General features: G+C 38.8%; 1 protein-coding gene across 1 annotated transcript in view; it reads right to left on the minus strand.

Annotated features, from left to right (window-relative positions):
• EPRS (glutamyl-prolyl-tRNA synthetase) overlaps positions 1–22,961 on the minus strand; it is an 88,489-nt gene that overhangs the window by 18,638 nt on the left and 46,890 nt on the right. Inside the window, exons 17-23 of the mRNA XM_006869698.1 lie at positions 17,308–17,425; positions 11,318–11,674; positions 9,672–9,902; positions 4,557–4,819; positions 2,830–2,881; positions 2,008–2,217; positions 1,579–1,651 (exon numbers count right to left, since the gene is read on the minus strand). Coding sequence (XP_006869760.1) covers positions 1,579–1,651; positions 2,008–2,217; positions 2,830–2,881; positions 4,557–4,819; positions 9,672–9,902; positions 11,318–11,674; positions 17,308–17,425 — 1,304 coding nt within the window. The remainder of the gene's footprint in view (positions 1–1,578; positions 1,652–2,007; positions 2,218–2,829; positions 2,882–4,556; positions 4,820–9,671; positions 9,903–11,317; positions 11,675–17,307; positions 17,426–22,961) is intronic.

A 22,961-nucleotide genomic window follows, 5' to 3' on the forward strand; every position in this document is an offset into this window, starting at 1 on the left:
AAAAACAGCTTCCTTATTATTGCCATTTATCATCAGCATCTATTATAAACACAATCTTTGTGGGATGGCATGAGAATAACATCAGTGCATTATAAGCTGCAACACTGTATGTTGTATTTATTGTTGCTATGACTGTTATTTAAGTGCCATCAAGTCAGTTCAAACTCCTAACAACCCTGTACAGGGTTTCCAAGGACAAGTTGGCGTGTTTAAACCACTGACCTTGCAGTTAGCAGTCCATTGCTAATCCTACAACACCATACCAGGATTCCACGTAGTATATACTACTAAAAATAAAATTAACAGTAACAAAACAAAGATGGGTGGTTTTAAGTGCAGTTCGTCATAACTATTTATGTGCTAAGCCAGGATCTAATGGTACTGCTAATATAATGACATATTTTTCAATCTCTCATCTACCCAAAGTATAAAGGCTCTTGCTATGTATGACCTTCTAATTTAAGTGAAGGTCCTTGTTCTATTAGAGCCCACTTGTGATTATGACATAATCAGTCCAAAACAAAATTTAAGTCACTGATCTGTGATTTTAAAAAGCTAGCATCATAATTTTTATAATGAATCTTTATAAAATTATGTAAGAGTATCAATATAAATGCAAGAAGCATTCACCTTACAGTTCCAGGGTAACATGAACTATGGTGGTGGTGGTTATGTATCGTGGAATCAGTTCTGACCCACAGCGACCCCGGTGTACAGGGTTTCTGAGGCTGTAAATCTTTACGGGAGCAGAAAGTCTCATCATTCTCCCGCAGAACAGCTGGTAGTTTCGAACTGCTGCCTTAAGGCTCACAGCCCGATTTGTAACCACTATGCTACCAGAGCTCCTTAACATGAACTATAAAGGGTAGCAAATTTGTGATATGGTAGAACAGAGATTCCAACGTATTCTCACTTGTCAGGCCGAAATCCAACAATGGGATTTGACAGGAATGGAAGTGAAGTGCCACTTGTGGGTCAGGAACGCCAGCAGCTCAAGCAAGATAATTTTAATAATGCATCATTATAAAATTATATGAGTACCCATAGAAATATCAATTATATAAGAGTGCCACTAGAGTATCACTGGAAGTATCTAAAGATGGATAATCATGTTGAAGACATGAATAAGCCCAAAGGTTCAGAATTCCCAAATATGCATGGCTCCCTTAGTTTAGGAGTGTGGTTTCAAAAAAATCACTTAACCTTTCAGAGTCTTCTTTATCTGAAAAAATTATGATAATAGTTGCTATCTAAGTGTAAATATATTATCATTGAAATAACTAACAAAAGCTGCAAGTAGGGCATACAGTAAAATAGTACTTATAATTTTAGGTAATTAATTCCAAGAATAAAATTGGAATTTTATTTTTACTTGGAAAGCTCCAGGAAAAAAAAATAGCATGAAATAAACAATGATGAAAGTGGTGTTTCTTTAAAAAAAAAAAAACAATGTAATGGCTAAACATTCACTAAACTCTGCATCATCGAGGATTATTAAGATCTTAAAACAAGAGCGCAACTCTTCACACTGCTGTTGTTTCAGTAAGCTTTCGCCTTCATTCCAAGGCCCAGACTCACCTGTTTCACTAGTAGGACGAACAGCAATTGGTTCTGCCAACTCTGTTTTGCCAGATCTTGTAACCCAAGCAACCTAGCAAGATAAAAATCATTTTTCAAATGTTGCTTTCACAGCATTTTAGTACAATAGCACAAATGCAGGGAGTTTTCTCTATTTTAGCTTTTTCTCTCTCTCAATTAAGCAAGCTAACAATTGCTGGTGTGGGCTGTGAACAAATGGATGGGTCTACTAATTTGAAGTAAAAGGGAAAAGCAAAAACCAGTTAATTAGTTAATGTTACAAAAAGAATCACAACTTAGCTGTAATCGTAGAAATAGAACTTTTAAAAAAAGTTCGACCTTTCTTTAAACTGGTTGTTACACATTTGTTTTTTAATGTGCTATTCAACATACTTCGAAAGAAAACAGCAAAAAATAAAATAAATATACCTCAGGGGCAAAGTCAGCAACATGACTCTTCTCTTTCTCTAATGCTCCTTGGGACACAAACATGGGGAAATAGCAATTCTCCACACCAAGTTTCTTGATCTCAGCATCAAAAAAGTCCTTGATGAATTCCCAAATGGAATACGCCCAGGGACGAAGAATATAGCAGCCACTTACATCGTAGTATTCAATCATTTCTGATTTAGTGATGACCTTTTAAACAGAACAAAAGCATTAATTCTTTAAATATTTTAACTAAACTAAAAGTATGATACAAATGGCAAGAGTACGATAATCAACTTCAAACCTGGAGACTTCTTAATGGTGTACAATGGACCTTTCCATACTGAGAAACAGGATGTAACAGACTATATACTTAAGATTGGAATTCCAATCCTACCTCCGCTATTTAAATGTCTTTCTGACGCTGCAGTAATTCCTCTACCTCATCATAAGAGAAAAATCAAGTCCTGCCTACCTACTAGAGTTACTGCTACGTTATGTAAACATGCGCTGGGGAAATTGTGAAGCATTAAATATCTAAGTTGTTGTTGTTTTAAGGTCTGTTGAGTTGGCTCTGACCCATAGCGACCCAGTAAAGGGTTTCCGAGGAGTGGCTGGTGTGTTTGAACCGCCAACCTTGTAGCTCAAAATGACCTTGAGTTCCTGCAGTGCCACACCAGGACGCCATATGACTATAAGATTACTACTAAAGGCATTATACGTTATTACTTAAACTTTGTTCTTGTACTTAAGAACCTAAACAAAGAACAGATTATTACTGAAAATTTTCTAAGGTATATAAACAACTGAATATATACTTACTTGAGAATACCAATCGGCAAGATTTTCTTCTTTTTTTGCCTCAAGACCCAACCTACAGATATTTAAAATAAAGCATAAATCTCTTCATTTCGCAATTGTTTTTAGGTTGAATCAAAATACATTTCTGAAGTCCAAAAGAGACTAATGTCTATTTCATGTGACTCTTTTGCTACCTGTACGGTGATGTGATCTTGTCCCCAAAACTAGGCAAGTTACACAGAACAAAAGACATGACTTTAATACTGATATCTCTTTTACAAAGTTCTTTTTAAGATAATGTATTTGCAATAACAACAGAACTAGTCAAGTAGTATTCTCTCCCACACACAAAATAAACATATAAAGAGGAGTCTTTTGGCAACCTCAGTCCCAGTAATACTATTCTTCTTAAAACTAGTTATCTCACAAAAGTAAAACTAATAAAAACAAAGGCTATCCAAACACACACATGTGTATTAACACGAATGCTTCCAAAATAAACCACATTTATCTACAATACAAAATGATTCCAGACAATAACCCTTTTATTGAAACAATAATTATCCAGGGATACGTGGTCTTAGGATCCACAAAGCACAGTTCACCCATCAGTTAGTTTTTACAGGCGTTTACCAACAAGGCTTTATTGTTGACAATATTAACAAATGCTGCATTGCTACTCTCCTTTGTTTCACCGTGACACAGTTCAACAAAATGTCTATTTGGAGCTGGCCCTTTCAAAAGCAGTCAGTGTACATAGGACATGTTTTTTCTAGGCCTGTAAACTACTCATGTATTTTGAAGGTGAGAGGTTCTCTGCTCTCTATAAATCTAATCACCTCATCAATAGCAGTCATGTTCGCTAACATTTCCAACACCAAGAAACTCTACCTCAAAAGCAAACTAAAGCAACCGCCATCTAGTCAGTTCCAACTAACAGCAACCCTATATATAGCTTCCAAGACTGCTAATCCTTATGGGGTCATAAAGCCTCATTGTTCTCCCGTGGTGCCCCTGGTGGGTTTGAACCTTGTGGTTAGCAGTCCAGTGCTTATCCTACAGTGTCACCAGGGCTCCAACTCAAAATAGTTGCTAAAACAGCAATTAATGAGGGATTAAGGAACCTCAGGCTTTATTCCCTAGTAAAGTCATTAAATAAAGCCTGTTCCAATGTGGGGGTTGGGATAGAAAAAGGAATTTACATTATTCATGTAGACTGAAAGATGCTGAAATACCTTCTAATTTGGTCTTTAATCTAGCTTTGTTTTATATTTAAGCTACCAATTTTAATTCTTCACAAGAGACTCTGATTTGAAAAATCTTAAGGTGCAAAACAGCCATACGGTTAGTCAATAATCATGTTAAAAGTGAGGGGGGAAAGGAACAGATACCTTTGTACTGTAAAAATGAAATGAAAAATTTTTAACAGATAGGGAAGAAGAAGCTAATCATAGTCATTAACAGCTCGAGATGGTGGTAGGGGGACTGGGAAGATGGGAAACGGATATGAGGAAGAGCTCACTAAAACTTTTTCTATTCAGAGATTGTTGAAACAAGCAGCTACATAAATTACCTATTTAAAAAATTAAAGAGAATTGGAAATTAGTAAAATAAAGTTGCTAAAATAGTTTTAGCATGATCCAAGACTTAATGTGACGGCCAAACTAACAAAACGCGTAAAAATAATTTAGACTTGAATTCATAGAAAACGTTTCACTTCACTTCAAATTGTTTCTGTGTTTTATTACCTGGTCTGTTTCTTAGGTCCTTGCCCTTCTCCTGGCCCTCCTGAAGACTGCCCACTTCCTTGACTTTTAGAAGAGTCTTTCCTTTGACCATCACTTTGTTTTTGGGGTTTATTCTGCTTTTCAGATTTATTTTCTTTCTCTTTCTTCTTCTTATCTGTCTCCTCAGGTCCAGTAGCAGAGACAGGCTTGTACTCTACTCCAGTCAGAGACTTGTACTGTGCCTTCAGCTGAAGGAGATCTTGTACAGCTGTATCTACTTGATCCTTCAGTTTAACAAAAGGGAAAAAGAGAAGAAAGTATTTAGTTCAAAACCCTGTGAAAGTACACTTAATGTCCAAAGCTTTGTAAGTTCTCCAAACACAATTAAAGGCAGAAGACTACAAGGTTACAGTGGGAAATGTTTAACACACCAAATGTTGAAAATAAGGAAAAGACTATGATAACTAGTTACCACTTGTCTGTCAGTTTTGTCGTATTATGGTGGCTTGCATGTTGCTGTGATGCTGGAAGTATGTCACAGGTTTCATGGAGCTTCCAGACTATGTCAAAATAGGAAGAAAAGGCAGACTCCTTCTGAATGTTAAGCCACTGACAATCTTATGACTAGAACATAATGAGATACAGTGGCAGATGTTAAGTTCTTCAGGTTGACAGGCACTCAAAATACATAATCTGGATTAGAGCTGCCTCCTCAAAGTACAGTTGACCACAATGATGAAAATGCAATAAAGCTTTTAGGACCTTCATTTGCTGACAGGGCACAACAAAAATGAGAAACACCTGTAAACATCCATTAATAATAAGAACATGGAATGTATGAAGTATGAATCTAGGAAAACTGAAAGTTGTCAAAGAGAAATGGAACATATATTGATTGATATCCTAGGCATTAGCAAGATGAAATGAACTGGTATTGGATGTTCTGAAACAGACAATCATATGGTTCACTATACTGGGAACAATACATTGAAGAAAAGCATTGCATTCATCGACAAAAGAACATTTCAAGATCTATCTTGAAGTACAATGCTGTCTGTGGTAGGATAATATTAATGTGTCTATAAGGAATGTCAGATAATATCACTATTATTCAAATTTCTATGCCAACCACTAAAGCCAATGATGATGAAATTGAAGAATTCTATCCAACCATCCCTGCCTGCTAAATTCATCCCCAGGAAAGGAGGCAGCTGGAGGTGGGTCGGGTGGAGACAGCTGACACTCCTGAGGGATAATGAGAAGAGTTTCTGGGCCAATGGAGTATTCCTATTTTAGTCATGCCCAGTACTGATAACAACTGTTGATTGGAATGCAAAGGGTGGAAACAAAGAGGAAGGATCCAGTAGTTGTAAAATATGGCCTTGGTAATACATGCTAGAGATTGCATGATAGAATTTTGCAAGTCCAATGACTTCTTCGTTGCAAATACCTTTTTAAAAATACCATAAAAGGTGACTATACACATGGACCCCACAGGTATCAAATGGACAACATCTGTGGGAAGAGATGGTGGAAAAGCTCCACATCATCAGCCAAAACAAGATAAGGACCTGACTGTGGAATAGCCCATCAACTGTTCATATGTATGTTCATATTGAAGCTGAAAAAAAACAAGTCCATGAGAGCCAAAATATGACCTTGCGTATATCCCACCTGAATTCAAATACCATCTGAAGAACATATTTGATGCATTAGACACTAATGATGGAAGATCAGAAGACCTGTGGGACAAGATCAAGAACATCATACAAGAAGAAAGCAAAAGTTCATTAAGAAGACAGGAAAGAAAGAAAAGACCAAAGCAGATTTCAGAAGAGACTCTGAAACTTGCTCTCCAGCATAAAGATGCTAAAGCAAATGGAAGAAATGAAGAAGTCAAAAACTGAACAAAAAATTTCACAAGCCATCTCAAGAAGACCAAAGTATTATGATGAAATATGCAAAGACCTGGAGTTAGGAAACCAAAAGAAATCGTTGATGTTCAACCATTTCAAGTGGTAGCATATGTCTAAGAACTCATGGTACTTAAGGAAGAAGTCCAAGCTGCACTGAAGGCATTGGCAAAGAACAAGGTTCCAGGAATTGATGGAAAACAAATTGAAATCTTTCAACAAACTGATGAAGTAATGGAGGCACTCAGTCACCTATGCCAAGAAAGTTGGAAGACAGCTACCTGGCCAACCAATTGGAAGACATCTGTATTGTGCCCATTCCAAAGAGAGGTGACCCAACAGAATGTGAAAATCATTGAACAATATTATTAATATTGCATGTAAATAAATTTCTGCTCAATATAACTAAAAACCACAGCTGCAAGAGTGCATCAACAAAGAAGTACCAGAAATTCAAGTTGGATTCAGAAGAAGTGGTGGAATGAGAGAGAGCACTGCTGATGTCAGATGGATCTTGGCTAAAAGTGGAAAACACCAGAAAGATGTTTACCTGTGCTTTATTAACTATGCAAAGTTTTTGACTGTGTGGATCGTGACAAACTATGGATATCACTACACAGAATGGGTATTCCAGAACACTTAGTGGTGCTCATGAGGAACCTGTCCATAGACCAAGAAGCAGTTGTTAGAACAGAACAAGGGGACACTGAATGGTTTCAATCAAGAAAAGTGTGTACCAGGGTTGCATTCTATCAACATATTTATTCAATCTGTATACTAAGCAAATAACCCAAGAAGCTAGATTACATGCAGAAGAACGAGGCATCAGGATTGGAGGAAGACTAGTTAACATCATGAGATGTGCAGATGTTACAGCCATGCTTGCTGGAAGCAAAGAAGACCTAAAATATTTACTAATGAAGCTCAAAAAACACAGCCTTCAGTATGGATTGCACCTCAACGTAAACAAAACAAAAATCCTCACAATTGGACCAATAGATAACATCATGACAGATGAAGAAAAGACGTGGATACACAATCAAAGTTTATGGAAAGAGCAGTTAAGAAATCAAACAACATATTGTATTAAGCAAATCTGCGGCAAAAGACCTCTTTAAAATGTTAAAGAGCCAAAATACCAGTTTGAGGACTAAGGTGCACCTGAGCCAAGCCTTAGTATTTTCAATGCATGTGAAAGTTTGACAATGAATAAGAAAGACCAGCGAGAACTGATACATTTGAGTTAATGGTGTTGGAGAAGAACACTGAAAAGTACCAGGCACTGCCAGAAGAACAAACAGATCTGTGTGGAAGAAGTACAGCCAGAATGCTTCTTAGAAGCCAAGGTGGTGACACTTCATCTCTCATACTTCAGGGGGACCAGTCTCTGTAAAAGGACATCATCATGCTTGGGAACGCTGAAGGTCAGTGAAACAGACAAAGACCCTCAATGACATAGACTGACAAGAGTTTCAGCAATAATGGGTCCAAGCATGACAATAATTGTAAGGATGGTGCAGGATCAAGCAGTGTTTCATTCTGTTGTGCACATGACTGCTATGAGTTGGAATTGACTCTATGGCACCTAACAACATTATAATCAGGTACAGAATTGTGCAAAAGAATGATTAGAAAATAGTAATCCAATTATGCAGTACTTAAAATAGAGGTGAGAAACGTTTTTCTGCCAAGAGCCATTTGGATATTCCTAACATCATTCGAGTCATACAAAATTATCAACATAAAAATTAGCTTGCTACATTCGTTCAAACACTGTTGTGGCACTGTAGGATACAGCCCTGGACCATGCAGGTGATTTGAACCACAAGGTTGGTGGTTCAAGCACACCAGCTGCTTCTTGGAAACCCTACACAGGGTTGATATGAGTCAGAACCAACTGGATAGCACTTAACAAGTTTAGGAAGAGGAAGTAAACATGCATAGCTCAGCTTCTTTTTGTCTCGTACGTATGTGTGTGTGTGTGTATGTACATGCTAATTTCAAATTAATTAAAAGTAAATAAAACTCAAAATACAGTTCTTTAGTCACAATAGTCAAATTTCAAGTACTTAATAGTCACACCTGGTTAATGACTACTATTTTGACCAGTGCAGTCATAAGGGCATTTTCATTACCAAAAAAAGATCCATTGGCTAGCACTGGCCCATAAATTGTGTTCTATGGGAATCTTGGACAGCACTGATCTGTAACGTGCGTTCTATGGGAATCTCAGTTAAGAGCATTAAATTACATAAACTGATCATTTCACAATTATAAACATGACAGCAATCAAGCTTCTATATTGCTGCTGTTGTGTGCTGTTTCTATATTGTTATTGCTGTGTGACAACTCATAGCAATCCTGGATAGGATTTCCTCGGATCAGCTGGTAAAACTGACCTCGTTAGCAGCTCAGTACATAACCCACTACATCATTAAATAGCAGATTAAATTTAAAACTTGGGTCTTTTTTTAGTTTGTCATCTGTGGTGGTTTGTATGTTGCTGATACTGGAAGTAATGCTATCAGTATTTCAAATACCAGTAGGGTCAACCATGATGGACAGGTTTCATCAGAGCTTTCAGACTAGAAAAGAAGGGCTGGTGATAGATCTACTTCCAAACACTGGCCAATTAATGCTCTGTAGATCAGAAGACAATGCTGCCTGACTGGCCTCACTGACTGAAGACGGCACAGGACTGGGCACCATCTGTTCTGCTGTACACAGGGTTGCCATTAGTCAGAGCCAACTTGACTGCTGCTAACCACAGCAGTAAAGGACAACATATTGCTTCCACTCATATGAATCAGTACAAAAAATTCCTGCTCCTATAAAGGCAACAAAACTAGCACAAACTACACCAGAGCTCAAAATAAAGTCTGTCCCTGGCAATTAACAGGATTAGGAGCATTATTCCAACAACAAGTACACACTGGAGCTTACCATGTGCCAACCACTGTGATTGGGCCAGGACCCTACTCTTAGGGACCTTACAGATGGGAGAGAAACAGACAACTTTAAGTTTTATATGTTTAAGTGTTGTATCAGGGGAAGGGACGTGTCACGTGAGAACATCCAGCCAAATCTAGTTGAGACAAGACAGGATCAACTACCGTTTCTTTGTAATATGAACCATATTTGATTAGTCAAAGACTGTCCTTAGCAAAGAAGAAAGTCTGTCACATAAAAAACTTAAAATACATATACAAAATACCACACTAACCTTAGAGGCTTTTTCAGCTTTCAGTTTTCGAACTACGTCTCCTTGAAAAGCTACTTTGTCAAAAAGTATTTTGGCTTCCGGTGTTTGGGGCCCAGTAGGTTCAGAGTTTCTGGTTGCTGGACCTGAATTTTGAGATAAGGGGGGCTGCCCGGGTACATAGTCTTTTCCAGTCTTTTCTTTATACTGAGCTTTCAGAGAGAGTAGGCATTCTACAGCTTCATTCACTTTAGCCTGAGATAAAAGAGAAAAACAGATAAATGATCAAATATTTAATGGCTGATTTCTTATAATTTCAATATCATTTAAAAGCCTTTATTTGCCATCAGAGTATTCCTGTAAATAGGCTCACCATGACGAAACTCAAGCACTAAGTTGTTAAATCAACACCTGGAGCAAAAACCTGTGATATCCCAAATCATTTTCCTTCCTCAGCAGAGGTCAAACGTTCCCGAATGAAAATGTTTCACGTGACAGGATTTCTAGCCAGATGCCTTCCAATTTGGAATTGATGTACAGAATTTGTAACCTCACATTGTTCAGTCTCCCACCTAAGCCCAGGACACTGACCAGACAACAGATCCCCTTTGAGAATTTTTCAAATCCCCTAAGCCACATAAATCAAGTCAGAGACACCATATTTCTGTATTCATGCCACAGCCCAGAAACTACAATGTATGGCAGCCCATCAGAGGCTGAATCATATCCAGTTACAGCATTATGTATGCGATCATGTTTTTGAGTTGTGCCTCTGTTTGACAGAAATATTTATTTTCATTATTAGACACAATCTCTATCACAGAGGCCATTCCATTTGCTTCCTTACTTAGTAAGTAATCCCGCTCCACACTAACCGACTCAATGTTTGACTAAAGATATCAGTAAACAAGTGACACCTATACTGCAGTCAAAATTTGGTGGCGTTTGCAAGTTCACGTGAAAAGTAGGAGATAATGCTTTAATCACTGGCCAAAAAGTTCACGACATCCCATTATTCTCTGAATAAAGAAGAAAAATTATTCTTTTCTTCTTTTACTGGTGCAGCAAACAACAATCTTCTACACCAGTGGTTCTCAAAGTGTGCTCCCCAGACCAGCAGCATCAACATGACCTAGAAAACTTGTTGAGACATGAAAATGCTTGGGTCTCACTCCTGACTTACTGAAGCAACAAACTCAGAGGTGGGGCCCCGCCATCTGTGACTTATTTAGCATGCCCCTCAGGAATTCTGATGCACAAGAATGCTTGGAGGATCAAGGTTCTACATATAGAATGCTTCCTCTGAACCATTCACCAGTAAAGGGCTTCTTTTACTTCAGGATGAGTTTCCATACCCTTTATGAATTGCTTCCTCCTTTCCTATCAGTCAGTTCTGATCACAAACACTTCCAGGTTCTTACAGTAACTGACACACATCACAGAATGTGACAAGTTACTCAGTCTGTAGTTTCTCCTTGGCCTCTATCTATACTAGACTGAGTTACTTCTCTATATTCCAGGGCTTGGCACGTGGCAGGGCTCAGTAATTGCTCACAACATTTGAGCAGACTATCTGTATGCAATGTTTTATAAAAACACTGACTACTCTAAGCAGTTTGAATTCATATAGTCACTTACAATGCTACCTTAACTTATTCCAACGTACTTACCTTTGGAGCTTTCTCAGCTTTCAGTTTACGAACCACCTCCCCTTGTGCAGCAACTTCATCATAAAGAGATTTACTGTCCAGAATACTTTCTGAAGATTTAGAAGAAATATTCTGTACGACTGCAGCCGGGGGGTTTCCAGGTTTATATTCCTGGCCAGTTTTCTCCTTATATTCAGCCTTCAAAGCCAAAAGCTGTTTTACAGCTGCATCTATATCCTCTTTTGAGGCTTTCTTGGCTTTTAATTCACGGACCACGTCCCCTTGAACAGCCACTCTGTTGTAAAGGACCAACGAATCCTCAGGTGTTGCACAGGTATTATTCAGAGATGGTGCTGACTTTTCCTTATTTGGAGTTGTCTATAGAAGCAGAAAACCAAAAGTCAGAGAATCAATTCATGCAATACTCCCTTTTAAAAAATTATAGCAAACTGATCATTTTATGAGATTTCATATTAATATGGGATTGCTTTATGATTGCATTTATGAGATTTCATATTAATATGGGAATGCTTTATGATTTATTCTCGGCTCTGAGAATAAATCACTGCTCCACAATACAGTACCTGAGCAACCCTGTTTCTTCACTGTAAAATAGTGATAATCATATTTAATGATCATGTTGACAGAAAAATAAGAGGCACTAAAATTGTGTAAAGTCCTTAGTAATAAGGAGAAAAGTAACCATCAGGTACCCTAACAGTATTTTTAATAAGCTATATCAAGATTGCTAATAAGGTAAGAATTAAAATTTTTTACCATGTAATAAGTTCATATTTATGTAACACTGGACATTTGTAGCATGTGCGTGTCTAAGTATGGCAACAAATCTAGAGATATGCTCACTAAAATGACCACTGATGAGTGACTAAGCATTGCACTTTTGTTCTCAATATCAAAATTTTCTACATGCTGCTCCCTTTGCCTAGAATGCTTTCTCCCCTCCCAACTTTAAAATACGGCCACTTCCCATCCTGCCTCCCCCACAATTTTTCTAAAAAAAGGATCTTCCACTTAATCTTGCAGAATACTCTTATCTACATTCATGCAGTCATGTTTATTAACCCCCCAAATTTCTCATCTGCTCTGTCCTGAGCTTAGATTCAGTATTATGAATCATCTTTAAGACATCTTTATTTAGAAAGCTAGGAGGCACCTCAAACTCTATCAGAATTGCCCTGGTAGCATAATGTATTATCAGTTGGGCTGCTAACCACAAGGTCAGCAGTTGAAATCTACCAATCACTCCTGTGGAGAAAGATGAGGTTTTCTGTACCTGTAAACATTTACAGCCTTGGAAACTCTATACAGGATAACTATGAATTGGAACTGACTCAGTGGCAAATAACCACCACCAAGACCTCAAACTCTGTCCTCAACTTCAAGACATTTTTACTTGGATAGCTAAGAGGCACCTCAAACTATATCAGAGTTGCAAGTTATACACGATTTAGGTTCTGAATTCAGCATGTACAGGCAGATCCCCCAGAATCTGGACATCCAATATATTAAAAACATCTAATTGTCCTCTAATGCAGGGCTTCAAACCAATTCTGCCATGGCAATAAAGCAGAATAGGAACAGAATGGAATTTTCATAATTTGGGTGATTCATCACGGTAATCAGAAGTGTAACATTATGAATAATAATACTGGAATGGAAGCGGTGGAAGAGGCAGAGTGAGCCCTTTCAGGAGCCTGATGTGTGATTCTGGATTACTGACAAGACCATGGAGAGTCACACACACTGAAAACACTTAGTCGATGATCACTAGACAGGGCTCTAACACCTTTAAAGGCCTGTTTTATTGTTTCATCTCAAGTTGCTAACAAGCCTTTCCCAGTTGGACTGTTTTGGTACCCATGTCTGTATCATTTACTCATAAATGTTTAGCTCTGTTTATGGACAATGTCTTCTCTTCAGTAACCTTTCTTTTTGTATTTTTAATTGTTTGGGGATGAGAAATGAAAGTCTGTTTGTGTTACCTGCCATCAAGTCAGCTCCCAACTCTTGGTGACCCCATGAAAAATGGGGTCAGACCCTTGTGATCTATTGGCTTTTCCCTGGCTGGGTTTTGGAAGTAGAGCGCCAGGTCTTTCTTCAACAGTCCTTCTTAGTCTAGGAGAGTTGTTAGCATCATAACCGCACGCAAGCCTCCACTGACAGACAAGGGCTGGCTGTACTTGACAGGCATAGGTCACCGTGTAAGGCAGGTGAGAAATCTACCATGGAACCACCACTGCCTCCAAAATAAAAATACTTAGTGCTTCATAAAAAAATAATGTATTTCAAGAATGAAATGTAAAATACTTTTTTCTATCCGTTTACGTGTTCGTTATTTCAATAAGGAGCTGTCCCTTAAATACGACAGCAAAATTAGGGTATCTCCTGATAAAAAGCAATTAAAGGAATTTGTAATGACCAGATAAATTTCACCAAAAATGCTAAAGGGTGTTCTTTGGACTGAGAACCAACAACAGCAGACAATAACCTGAGATTACCATATATGACAACAACACCCAAAACTCAATCCAATCCAGATGTTGTTGTTGTTACTGTTCTTAAGTGCCACTGAGTTGGTACTGAGTCATAGTGACCCTGTATAGGGTCCTGGTGTAAAGTGGGAAGCAACTCAAAGGCATTTAACAATAATAACAAAAGGATTTCCAAGGAATTGCTGGTGAGTTTGAACTGCCAACCTTGCAGTTCAAGCCAACCTTGTGGTCTAGTCCTTATCCTGCAGCATGACACCAGAACTCCCAACCCAGATATACAAAGTATTTACAGTAAAACAAACCTACAAGACGGAAAACAGGGAACCAGAGAGATCAACATACAATGGAGTCACCTTCAAAGCAAAAAGAAGGAATGGGTAGATAAAGAACTTCCAAATGGCAAGAAAGTCAGGTAGATTTCAAGAGAAATCACACTGTTTGAAGCAGGGAAAAGACTGATAAATTACAAAGCAACCTAAAGAAAAACAATGCACCGGCACATCAAAATTTTAAAAAGAGGGAAATCAGAAAGATTTAATAAACGGTACACAAAAGAAATGAAAATGAAAACAAAACCCACAAACAAGATGAACTCAGCATAGAAAATTACGTGGAACAAAGAATCCAACAGCACCACACACACACACAATCAATTCATAGCTATTGAGAAATACACTGAATGTAAATGGATTAAATACACCAACAAGAGACAGAGACAGCAGAATGGACAAGAAAACAGGATCCTTCAATATGCTGTCTACAAGGGACATACCAAAAAGATGAAGACAACCTAAATGCCCATCAACAGAATGGTTAAACAAACTTTGGTACATACACACAATGGAATACTACAAATTGCTGAAGAATAATGATGAATCTGTCACACATCTGACAGCATGGATGAACCTAGAGAACATTATGCTGACTGAAATTAATCAACCACAAAAGATACGAGATGAACAAACATATGAGATTAACATTGTCAGGGACTCCTGGTATGGTGCTGTAGGATAAGCATTGGATTGTGAACCACAATCCACAAGGGTGGTAGTTCAAACCCACCAGCTGCTCCTCTGTATACAGGGTTGCCATAAGTGAAACCAACTCAGCAACAATGTTGCCAAAAATTTTTAAATGTTTTCTTGATAAAAAAAATGAATGAAATGTAAAATTTTTTTCTATCAATGGTTAAGCACTTGGGTGCTAACTGAAAAGGTCAGTGATTCAAATCTACCAGTAGTTCTGTTGGATAAAGATCTGCTGATCTGTTTCCATAAAAACCATAGCCTAGGATCGAGGACACTAAGGGGCAGCTCTACTCCATCACACATGCTAGCTGTAAGTTACAATTGACTCTAAGGCCCACAGCAACAACAATTTTTCAAATGGCTACAGAGTTGTTGAAACCAAACCACTGCCATGGAATAATCCTTACTCATAGTGACCCCAGCAGACAGAGCAGACCTGTTGCTTTGGGTTTCCAAGTCTATACAGCTTTATGGGAACAGACGGCCTCATCTTTCCCCAATGGAGCAGCTGGTGAGTTTGAAGCACCGATCTTATGGTTAGTAGCCCAATGCTAAACTCACAGCACCACCAACTCTTCTTACGAAGTTGCCAGGACATAAACATTTACTTAGTTGTACAGACTTAACTTCTTACTAAACAGAATAATCAGTGATTTCTTCTAAACTAGTGTTACCTTTAAAACTTCTGAGAAACTACGGGTGTATGAACTAAGAAAGCTTAAAGACCTCTGACCGACAAAGCAAACCACTTGCCTATTTCTCTAAACTTGCTGATCACCACCTCTTAAATCCACACCCAGTCTTCCAACGACAGAAGATGTTGTCCCACCTACAATTCCAAACTCATTCTTTAAAACAGAGATTAACCATTACCTCCAAGATTAAAATTGGATGTCTGTATTAACTTTTTAAAAGTCAACTAAAGCAACTGCCCATCACCCACTGCAACAGATTCCATCATTTTTCTCTTTTCTGAAGCTCAGAAATCCTAAACCTCAGGAGCCCCTCTGCATCAGGCACTGGGGTCTCAGAGAAGGAGGCAACTAGCTCAAAGCACTGCTCTGTCAATAACAAGTTTTGCATTTTGAACAAAGTTTTGTCATCAATGAAATGCAAGGCAGGTTAGATGATCCTCAATATGCACCTTCACCTCACTACGCCAATGCTCTTCGCTGAATAAAACCACCATGGCAATTAAAAGGAAACTTCTTCGTAGTGCTAGGAAGGGGGCAAAAAATAAGTGGTCAAAAAACTTTTAATCTAGTCTTTCTTATTTTTTGACATACTAACAATAAGATTAATTTGCACAAATCTTGTTTTGCAAGATGTTAGTCTTACATGAATAGAATAAAAAATAAAACAAAACAAAAGGTCTAAGAGTTCTTATATACTCTGGGGTCACAACAGTAAAAAGACAACTCGTTGTAGAAAAAATCAAGTAAGGTCCAGGAAACATCAAGGCAAGTGGTTGGGTCCCCTCAGTGCAAACCCCCTTCCAAGACTAAGACTCAGTGGGTACACATGCTGTGACTGGTGACCACACTCGACACCAATAAGGGGAAGTGAGGGAAAAACAGCAATGAAGCGGTGAGCTAAGCCCTACAATGTTCAATAGACTTCTGTGAACCCGGGTGAAGACCTGGTTGGCCAGCAGTGTGGCAAGACCTGGGGACTCTTGGGCCCAGAGTCAGTGACATAGCCAGAGAGGACTAGAGTGGAGAGTGAAGTGTCCAACTGATAAGAAGAGTGGGCATATGCATAAGAACACCCACACTTGAAGATAATACCCACTTGACCTGGCTTCAATGACTGGATGATCAGAGCTCAACTAGAAGAACAAAGAAGAGGAAAAAAAGAGTAATAGGATATAATTTGATGAACTTGACCTACACCTATGGAAGCAGTAGCTCAAAAAAGGGAACAAGTCCTTACAGCAAGAATCATTCCCACCCCCTCCACACACAGAGTAGACAGGGATGGGCAACTTGGACATTGGCTACCCAAAATGGAGGGCAGGAGGCTACAAAGGCAAGAAGTGACTGGCTTACAAGCTTTCAAGAGGGAACCTAGATCCAGAGGGCCTGGAGGAAGGTAGACTCTCCAGTGAGTAGTAGTCAACCTGACTAGGCGGGGCTGATGCAATGAAATGCAGACGGGTCTCTTGTGATACAATAGCGAATAATTGTTATCAGGACTGATTGTGAGGGTTGGAAATGTAAAGGTAGACATTTTATAGCAAGGAGGGAAGTGATTAACTTTTCAGTCTAAGAGCGGAGGTCCCTAGGACCATCAAGGGAGAAGAGCAGAGAGCGGGACCCTACCCAGAGAAGCAGTGATGCCTGAAATGGAGCCAGAGATGATGACGACAATATACGATAGAATGAATGTAAGGAAAAAAAGAAAAATAGAAAATCAAGTAAGACCAAAAAAATCACTTGTTAAAATAACTTCTGTCAAAGTTTATATTTACCTCATTTTTTGCTGTTTCTACTTTGGTCTTTTCCTTTGACCCAGATGTTGGCATTTCCTTTGTATGTCCATCAGGAATGTATATTAAAACACATGGGGCATCTCTGCAACTGTATGGACTAAAAAAATTTAAATGAGTTTAAAAATAAATTTTTAACAAAATCACAAAATCATCTAAACAGCAAGTGAAAATGAAGTCGATGGTACTCAGTTAATGATTTTCAAGCATTAAAACAAAAAGTCAACTACTATTATTATTAATGAATAAGTAAATCGCTTATTGTTGCTTCTCAAATCAGAGATTTTACAAAGTAGTTACAAATAATAAACACATAAATAAAAACTGACAGGCCTTCAATTACAAACTTCCATAGACACACACATTTAACCCCAGGGCAATGGTGCATCTATTCTTATTACAACCAAAAATGGCACCGCTTTTGTTAAGTGCTGTCAAGAGTTGGTTCTGGCTCATAGTAACCCTGCACAAAGTTTCTAAGGAGCATTAGTGGATACTAACACTCCCTGCAAGTACCCTGTTGTTGTTGTTGTGAAGTGCCATTGAGTCGGTTCCGACCCATGGCGACCCTGTATAGGGTTTCCAAGGAGCAGATGGTGAGCTTGAACCACCGACATTGCAGTTCAAACGGCTTTGCAGTCTGGCGCATTAACCCACAGCATCACACCAGGGCTGCAAGTACCTAGGGCGCGCAAATGGCTAAGTGTTTGATTACTAGCCAAAATGGTGATTGTTTGAATATACTCATAGACAGCTTGGAAGATGGACCAGGCGATCTGCTTCCAAAAGGTCCCAGCGCTTTGGAAAGCCTACAGAGCAGTTCTACTCTATAATACATGGGATTATGATGAGTTGGGATCAACTAGATGGCAACTAACAACAACAAGAGTCCTCATGTAGTGCTGCAGGACAATGCGCTGGACTGCAATGTCAGTTTGAACCATGGAAACCCTATACAGGGTCACTATGGGTTGGAACTGACTTGGCGGCACTTAAAAACAACAACGCTATCGCTATAGAAGTACAAACCACACCTATCTGCTTATGTTGTTACTGCTGCGTGCCATCCAATGGATTATAACTCACAGGAACTTTAAGGACAGCAGAGAAGTGTACCACAGAATGTGGCACTATGGCATAAAGCACTAGACCGCAGATCAGCAGTGAAAACCCATGAGCCGCTCCTTGCAAACCCTATACTGGGTCACTATGAGTTGGAATCGACTCAACAGCACTTAACAGCAACCATCTTTACATAAAAGACCCTGATGATATAATGGCTACATGCTCAACTGCTAACCTAAACGCCAGCAGCTTAAACCCACCAGTCACTCCAAAGGAGAGAGATGTGGCAGTCTGCTCTAATTTGACATCAACAGGTTTGGGGGTTTTGGGTGGAAATCTTTACAGAGTAAGACATTCACATCTCTCTCCCAATGAGCAGCTGATGGGTTCAAACACCATCCAACCTTTCAGTCTGTAGCCAAGTACTGAACCACCAGACCATCAAGGTTACTCAGTATGCTTACAAGCAGAAGAATTTCTGATAAACAGTGATTTTATAGGGATTTCTCAATTCTAAAGGGTATAGTAACTAGCATAATCTACTACCTCTCACATCATTCATAAGGATTTCTGCAAATACTGTCGTAAACACTATGAAATAAAAATTAAAAGGACAAAGAGGAACTTCACTCTTTTGCATATGAATATTGAGTTACCTAAGGCTCGTTAGTTGAAAATTTCAGCTTTTTTGTTTTGGTTTTAGTAATTTGGGAACCTACGCTGTTTTTTCCACCACACATTTGTCAGTTTGTCATACTGTGGTGGCTTGTGAGTTGCTTGCTGTGATTCCAGAAGCTACGCCATCGGTATTTTAAATACCAGCAGGGTACCCATGGTGGACAGGTTTCAGATGAGCTTCCAGACGAAGACAGACTAAGAAGAAGGAGTGACAGACTACTTCGAATAATTAGTCACTGAAAACCTTTGAATAGCAGAGAAACACTGTCAGATATAGTGCCAGAAAATGAGCCCCTCAGGTTGCAAGGCACTCAAAATTCAATTGGGGAAGAGCTGCCTCCTCAAAGTAGAGTTGACCATGATGATGCAAATGGAATAAAGCCTGTGGGAGTAAAGCCCTTGGGACCTTCATTTGCTGATGGGGTAAAACTCAAAATGAAGAGAAACAGCTGTAAACATCCATTAATAATCGGAACATGGAATGTACGAAGTATGACTCTAGGAAAATTAGAAACTGTCAAACAAAACAAAACAAAATGCATAAACATCGATATCTTAGGCATTAGTGAGCTGAAATGGACTAGTATTGGCCATTTTGAATCTGACAACCACAGGGTTTACTCTGCCAGGAAAGACAAATTGAAGAGGAATGGTGCTGCATTCATCATCAAAAAGAACATCTCCAGATCAGTCATGAAATACAAAGCTCTCTGTGATAGGATAATATCCATGCTGCCTACAGGGAAGACCAGTTAATATCACTATTATTCAAATTTATGCACCAACCACTAAAGCCAGTGAGGATGACATAGAAGAATTCTACCAACTTCTTCAATGTGAAATTGATCAAACATGCAATCAAGATGTACTGATCATTACTGGTGATTGGAATGCAAAGGTTGGGAGCAAAGAGGCAGGATCAGTAGTTGGAAAATATGGCCTTAGTGACAGAAATGATGCTGGAGAACTCATGGATAGAATTCTGCAAAACCAATGATTTGTTCATTTCAAATACCTTCTTTAGACAGCATAGAGGATGCCTTACACACATGGACCTTGCCAGATGGAATACACAGAAATCAAACTGACTACATCTGTAGAAAGAGAAGATGGAAAAGCTCCGTATCATCAGTCAAAACAAGGCCAGGGGCAGACTATGGAACAGACCAGCTATCACTCATATACAAATTCAAACTAAAGCTGAAGAAAATGAAAACAAGTCCACAAGAGCCAAAATATGGCCTTGAATAATCCTACCTGAATTTAGAGATCATCTGAAGAACAGATTTGATACAGTAAACACTAAAAACAGAAGACCAGAAGAGTTGTGGGATGACATTAAGAACATCATACATGAAAACAGCAAAAAGTCATTAAGAAGACAAAAAGGAAAAGATCAAAATGAATGTTAGAAGAGACACTGAAACTTGTTCTCCAACATAGAGATGTTAAAACAAATGGAAGAAATGAGGAGGTCCAAGAGCTGAACAGAAAATTTCAAAGGTCAGCTCGAGAAGATAAAATCAAATATTATAATAAAATGTGCAAAGATGTGGAGTCAGAAAACCCAAAAGGAAGAACATGCTCAGCATTTCTCAAGCTGTGGGAACTGAAGAAAAAATTCAAGCCTCAACTTTTGTTACTGAAGGCTTCTCTGGGCAAATTACTGAATGATGCAGAAAGCATCAAAGATGGAAGGAATACACAGTCACTGTATCAAAAGGAAACAGTTGATGTTCAACCGTTTCAAGAGATAGCATATAATCAACAGCAAATGATACTGAAGGAAGAAGTCCAAGGTGCATTGAAGGAATTGGAAAAGAACAACGCACCAGGAATTGATGGAATAAAAATTGAAATCTTTCAAGAAAGTGAGGTGGTACAGGAGGCACTCACTCATCTATGCCAAGAAATTTGGAAGACAGCTATCTGGCCGAATGATTGGAAGAGATCCATATTTGTGCCCATCCCAAAGAGAGGTGACCCAACAGAATGCGGAAATCATCGGACAGTATCTTTGATATCCCATGCGAGTAAAGTTTTACTAAAGGTAATCCAGAATGGGCAGCAAGCATACATTGACAGAGAACTTCCAGAGGTTCAAGCTGGATTCAAAAGAGGTCATGGAACGAGGGATATCACTGTTAATGTCCAATGGATTTTGGCTGAAAGCAGAGACTACCAGAAAGATGTTTACCTGTGCTTAATTGACTATGCAAAAGCTTTAGATTATTCGGATCATGACAAGCTCTGGGTAACATTGCAAAGTATGAGTATTCCAGAACACTTAATTGTGCTCATGAGGAATCTGTACCTGGACCAAGAGACAGTTTTTCGAACAGAACACGGGAACACTGTTTAAAATTGGGAAAGGTGTACAACAGGGTTGTTTTCTTTCACCATACGTATTCAACCTGTATGCTGAGCAAATAATCCGAGAAGCTGAGTTCTATGAAGAAAAACATGGCATCCGGATTCAAGGAAGACTCATTAACAACCTGCGATACAACCTTGCTTGCTGAAAGTGAAGAAGACTTAAAATATTTACTGATAAAGATCAAAGAACACAGCCTTTGGTATGGATTACATCTCAATGTAAAGAAAACAAAAATCCTCACCACTGGACCAATAAACAACATTCTTATCAACAGAGAAAAGAGTCAAGTTGTCAAGGACTTCATTCTTCTTGGATCAACTATTAACATTCATGGGAGCAGCAGTCAAGAAATCAAATGACGTATTGCATTAGGCAAATCTACTGCACAAGACCTTTTTAAAATGCTGAAGAACAAAGATGTCAGCTTGAAGACTAAGGTGTACCTGACCCAAGCCATGGTATTTTCAATAACCTCATATGCATGCAAAAGCTGGACAGTGAATAAGGAAGACCACAGAAGAATTGATGCTTTTGAGTTATGGTGTTGGAGGAGAATATTGAAAGTGCCATGCGCTGCCAAAAGAACCAACAGATCTGTGTTGGAAGAAGTGCAGTCAGAGTGGTCCTTGGAGGCCAGGATGGCCAAACTTCGTCTCTCATAGTTCAGACATATTGTTAGAAGGGACCAGTCTGGAGAAGGATATTCTGTTTGGCAGGGTGGAGGGTCAGAGAAAAAGAAGACCCTCAGTGAGATGGATTGGCAAAGTGGCAGCATCAATGGGCTCAAGCGTGGCAACAATTGTGAGGTTGGCCCAGGATTGGCCAATGTTTTGTTCTGTTGTCCATATGGTCGCTATGAGTCAGTACTGACTCGATGGCACATAACAATAACAACAATTCTGTTTACCACCACCACCGTATTTACCTACTGAACGGTGTGGTGCTGCAGTATAAGCACTGGACTGTGAACCATCAGGTCAAAGGTTCAAACCCACCAGCTTCTCCTTGGAAACCCTATGTAGGGTTGCTATGAGTCAAAACTGATACTGCATCCTTTACATGCATCATCTGACTTGGCTAAAGGCACTGGAATACTGAGGTGAATAAGAAGAAAATATCTGCCTGATCTTAAATTCTAGTGGTGGAGAAAACAAATTAAACAATTTCAGTAACATGTGACATATATTCTAATAAAGGAAGGTGCCAGGTGCTACGAAAGCACCTACCCAGGCTGTAGGGACACATACATGAAGGCTTTCTGAAGGATGTATCATTTGAAAGGTCACACAGGTGGAAAAGAAAAAAAAGGAACAGGCTATTCCAAGAAAAGGCACAAAGGTTCAAACACATAATGTGAAGAACCTGTGTGTCAACAGTTTATAAGAGTGTACACTGAAGCTCACATAAGTTTTCAAGTAGAAAAGAAATGGGCTAATATTGGCATTTTTAAAATTTCAAACTGGTGGCAATATGAAAAATGTTAGTTAAAAAGGATAAACGAAAATCAATGAGATTA

Source organism: Chrysochloris asiatica, unplaced genomic scaffold (assembly GCF_000296735.1).
Source record: "Chrysochloris asiatica unplaced genomic scaffold, ChrAsi1.0 scaffold00133, whole genome shotgun sequence".
NCBI classification, from domain to species: domain Eukaryota; kingdom Metazoa; phylum Chordata; class Mammalia; order Afrosoricida; family Chrysochloridae; genus Chrysochloris; species Chrysochloris asiatica.